Below are 4,828 nucleotides of genomic sequence, written 5' to 3'. Positions count from 1 at the left end.
CTCAATGATGAACCATTCGAATTCAATACGTTGCTTGGACCAGTGTGTACTAAATGCTTTGTTCTTGTTGCTATGGTATGAAATGATGACGGTCTGTGAAAATGGCTGCACAGAGAACCTACAGAATAAATATAACGTTAACAGACTCGTTTGCAACACTCAAAGAAAAGTGTTTGTAGGTAATATTTCGCTACACGACGAACACAAACCACAAAAATCAAAGAGGCCATCTGAAAACACTATTCTCGAAACAGTTCTGTTACGAAACCACTTTATAGTAAAAAATCGTTCCTGAAACCGCAGAAATGTCGACACAGTTACAAGTATATGACAAGTATCGTATGGGCGCTATATTAATCCAGGAATGTGGAACAAAAATTGTTAGCTTTTATTGCGTATCATATCAATTAGTTATCAATCCATTTACAATTGGTTCAACAGAATTCTTCCTCTTGAGTTCTCCGGCTTATTCTACAATTCAAGTGTTTTCGTTGCGTAAAAGCAATACATAATTAAATTATACATGCTTTAGCGAACACTGTTTTAGAAAATATCTTTATCTTGATCCATCGACAATGGCTCGTCGAAATCAAAACCGAAACTAGCGCCTGTTGATTTATTTCCGTTGCCCGAGCCTCCTGGACGGTTCTGTTCATCCCGCGAAAATTTGTCATTTAGAAAATCAAGGTCACCGCTCATCGGTGCGAGGTTCTCCTCCGATATATTCACATCAAATTCTCCGTTTGAGTATTGAAGCAAAATATCCAAAGATCCATTACTCGACGACTCCGGGCCGCTACCAGGTGCTTCGTCAACCGCACGACCGTTGTATTGCTGAGATGTTGGCGACCCCAGTGAAGTGGGACTCGAAGCTTGATTTTGATCAGTAATTTTCGTTGCATTTTCCTTACTTTCAGGCAGGCTACAAAACTGATCAGGAAGATCCACCTCTTTCGCATCTCGAGCCTGACACCCTGATGTTGCTTTCGAAATCTTAGTTTTTGAATGGTCTTTGTTCTGCGCTAAAGTTTTCACAAGTTTCTGTGGTTGCAATTGTGGTTTCTTCTGGTGCGTGGGGGATTTCGGTTTTAAGAATGGATTAGAATCGGTATTGACTGCAGCAAAACTAGCATAATTTGGCTTTGTATTGCTAAAACCCAAGGTGTCAGAAGTCGGCGATTTGCGTTTGAGCGCTGATCGTGTCTTCGCGTCTGCTTTTGCCTCCTGTAGCTCAATCTTCGTAGTTGATTCTTTTCCTTCACTTGGGTCCTTCTTTTCGTTTGTGGTTTTGGGTTTAACCAGAGTAACTGATTTTGTGTGTGTCGTATTAGATTTGTTAAGATTATCGTGGATCTCCGTCAAAACATTCGATTCTGGTTTAGAAGCCGGTTGATTCATTTGTAGTTCGTTTGTAGCCATTTGGGAGACTCTCTTGAATGGCGGACCTTTGTCCGATTGAGCATTTCGCTTTTGTCCGTTGTCTGGTTTATATTCTTTTTGGTTTCCCTTTAACAACAAGTTCTCTTGTTTGTTGAAGATGGTTTTGTAGGTGCAAATAGGCTTCATAATCTGGCGCAATTTGGGTAAAGTGCTGGAGATTTTAAAGTCAAACCCAAAAGAAAATTGGCTCGTATCGCTTAGCAACGCGAGTGAAACATCTTCGCCGTCTTCCGATAGCTGTTCATAATCGTCAACTGAAGGGGACGACTCTACGATGGTCGGCTCTAATACTCCGATGTGAATTTGCTGCAAACCCTGTTCTTCGGGATGCCGATTATGATCCACATTACTGTTACTCAGTTCGTTCATTCGCAACATCTCCTCTCCGATATTGATACCAATCTTCACCAAGATGCTGCAGATCTTCCCCTCCTCCTCATCATAGATTTGACGAACTTTTGCGGTTTCACATTCAATGTCTGCGAGATCCTGCTTGATCGCATCTTCCTCGTTCTTTTGTCTTTCAAATTGCAACATACGGGGTGAGCTTTTTAGGGCAGCAATGGTACGTTCCTGCGCCTTCACAACTTCGCGAATCTTTTCTAACTGCCTATCTCCGAACAAATTTCCTCTCGGTTCTACAGGCCCATACAGAATCTGGTCTGTTCGATTGCGCATCTCCATCCTGAAATTTTCTTTGTATCTATCAACCAGCTCATTGACAAAAGCATGGCTCTCTTTGAAGAGCCCTTTCGTACAAACTGCCGCATTTTGTTCCGACTGTACGCCAAGTAGAAAGCTGTTCAAACCTGTACACACCATAGCAAAGGTCACTTTGGTTATTTGATTGAAAGTGAACAAAACAAAAGTGCGCTTACCCGAAACTACGCGTTTCAAAGAGTCCAGGAATTCGCTTTTTTGTTTAATTTTCTTCTGTAATTCGCTATTTCGATCGATTTCTTCTTGGGCAGGACCATTACTATTTGTAGCCTAAAAGCACGTGGTTTATATACAGGTTATCGATCCCAAAAGAATAATGATTCTCACCAGCTTACCTTATAAAAGGCCCACAAATCGTTAACAGTGCTGGTAACGCGGTCTCCCATCTTCGGATGCCGCATCTCAATGATGAACCATTCGAATTCAATACGTTGCTTGGACCAGTGTGTACTAAATGCTTTGTTCTTGTTGCTATGGTATGAAATGATGACGGTCTGTGAAAATGGCTGCACAGAGAACCTACAGAATAAATATAACGTTAACAGACTCGTTTGCAACACTCAAAGAAAAGTGTTTGTAGGTAATATTTCGCTACACGACGAACACAAACCACAAAAATCAAAGAGGCCATCTGAAAACACTATTCTCGAAACAGTTCTGTTACGAAACCACTTTATAGTAAAAAATCGTTCCTGAAACCGCAGAAATGTCGACACAGTTACAAGTATATGACAAGTATCGTATGGGCGCTATATTAATCCAGGAATGTGGAACAAAAATTGTTAGCTTTTATTGCGTATCATATCAATTAGTTATCAATCCATTTACAATTGGTTCAACAGAATTCTTCCTCTTGAGTTCTCCGGCTTATTCTACAATTCAAGTGTTTTCGTTGCGTAAAAGCAATACATAATTAAATTATACATGCTTTAGCGAACACTGTTTTAGAAAATATCTTTATCTTGATCCATCGACAATGGCTCGTCGAAATCAAAACCGAAACTAGCGCCTGTTGATTTATTTCCGTTGCCCGAGCCTCCTGGACGGTTCTGTTCATCCCGCGAAAATTTGTCATTTAGAAAATCAAGGTCACCGCTCATCGGTGCGAGGTTCTCCTCCGATATATTCACATCAAATTCTCCGTTTGAGTATTGAAGCAAAATATCCAAAGATCCATTACTCGACGACTCCGGGCCGCTACCAGGTGCTTCGTCAACCGCACGACCGTTGTATTGCTGAGATGTTGGCGACCCCAGTGAAGTGGGACTCGAAGCTTGATTTTGATCAGTAATTTTCGTTGCATTTTCCTTACTTTCAGGCAGGCTACAAAACTGATCAGGAAGATCCACCTCTTTCGCATCTCGAGCCTGACACCCTGATGTTGCTTTCGAAATCTTAGTTTTTGAATGGTCTTTGTTCTGCGCTAAAGTTTTCACAAGTTTCTGTGGTTGCAATTGTGGTTTCTTCTGGTGCGTGGGGGATTTCGGTTTTAAGAATGGATTAGAATCGGTATTGACTGCAGCAAAACTAGCATAATTTGGCTTTGTATTGCTAAAACCCAAGGTGTCAGAAGTCGGCGATTTGCGTTTGAGCGCTGATCGTGTCTTCGCGTCTGCTTTTGCCTCCTGTAGCTCAATCTTCGTAGTTGATTCTTTTCCTTCACTTGGGTCCTTCTTTTCGTTTGTGGTTTTGGGTTTAACCAGAGTAACTGATTTTGTGTGTGTCGTATTAGATTTGTTAAGATTATCGTGGATCTCCGTCAAAACATTCGATTCTGGTTTAGAAGCCGGTTGATTCATTTGTAGTTCGTTTGTAGCCATTTGGGAGACTCTCTTGAATGGCGGACCTTTGTCCGATTGAGCATTTCGCTTTTGTCCGTTGTCTGGTTTATATTCTTTTTGGTTTCCCTTTAACAACAAGTTCTCTTGTTTGTTGAAGATGGTTTTGTAGGTGCAAATAGGCTTCATAATCTGGCGCAATTTGGGTAAAGTGCTGGAGATTTTAAAGTCAAACCCAAAAGAAAATTGGCTCGTATCGCTTAGCAACGCGAGTGAAACATCTTCGCCGTCTTCCGATAGCTGTTCATAATCGTCAACTGAAGGGGACGACTCTACGATGGTCGGCTCTAATACTCCGATGTGAATTTGCTGCAAACCCTGTTCTTCGGGATGCCGATTATGATCCACATTACTGTTACTCAGTTCGTTCATTCGCAACATCTCCTCTCCGATATTGATACCAATCTTCACCAAGATGCTGCAGATCTTCCCCTCCTCCTCATCATAGATTTGACGAACTTTTGCGGTTTCACATTCAATGTCTGCGAGATCCTGCTTGATCGCATCTTCCTCGTTCTTTTGTCTTTCAAATTGCAACATACGGGGTGAGCTTTTTAGGGCAGCAATGGTACGTTCCTGCGCCTTCACAACTTCGCGAATCTTTTCTAACTGCCTATCTCCGAACAAATTTCCTCTCGGTTCTACAGGCCCATACAGAATCTGGTCTGTTCGATTGCGCATCTCCATCCTGAAATTTTCTTTGTATCTATCAACCAGCTCATTGACAAAAGCATGGCTCTCTTTGAAGAGCCCTTTCGTACAAACTGCCGCATTTTGTTCCGACTGTACGCCAAGTAGAAAGCTGTTCAAACCTGTACACACCATAGCAA

General features: G+C 41.8%; 1 protein-coding gene across 1 annotated transcript; it reads right to left on the bottom strand.

The window, feature by feature from the left end:
* Positions 1 to 543: 543 nt before the first annotated feature.
* Positions 544 to 4,685, bottom strand: LOC131214359 (uncharacterized). The gene is made up of 4 exons (XM_058208740.1): positions 4,174 to 4,685; positions 2,496 to 2,679; positions 2,319 to 2,430; positions 544 to 2,249 (listed from the first exon to the last, which is right to left on the bottom strand). The coding sequence occupies exons 1-4, from the start codon at positions 4,683 to 4,685 to the stop codon at positions 544 to 546; spliced, it is 2,514 nt and encodes an 837-aa protein (XP_058064723.1).
* Between the last annotated feature and the right edge of the window lie 143 nt (positions 4,686 to 4,828).

The sequence above is a fragment of the Anopheles bellator genome, unplaced genomic scaffold (assembly GCF_943735745.2).
Source record: "Anopheles bellator unplaced genomic scaffold, idAnoBellAS_SP24_06.2 scaffold00701_ctg1, whole genome shotgun sequence".
Lineage (NCBI taxonomy): Eukaryota > Metazoa > Arthropoda > Insecta > Diptera > Culicidae > Anopheles > Anopheles bellator.
Note: the sequence above shows the minus strand (reverse complement) of the source record. Positions and strands in the feature narration are given on the sequence as shown.

Bases quoted from the DNA above. Each gene is read 5' to 3' on its own strand.
- LOC131214359 (XM_058208740.1), bottom strand. From the start codon at position 4,685: ATGGAGATGCGCAATCGAACAGACCAGATTCTGTATGGGCCTGTAGAA. The intron at 2,680-4,173 runs GTTTGACTTTAA...TTTATTCTGTAG, and splicing joins ACGAGCCAATTTTCTTTTGG to GTTCTCTGTGCAGCCATTTT. The intron at 2,250-2,318 runs GTAAGCGCACTT...TGGTGTGTACAG, and splicing joins TTTGAAACGCGTAGTTTCGG to GTTTGAACAGCTTTCTACTT.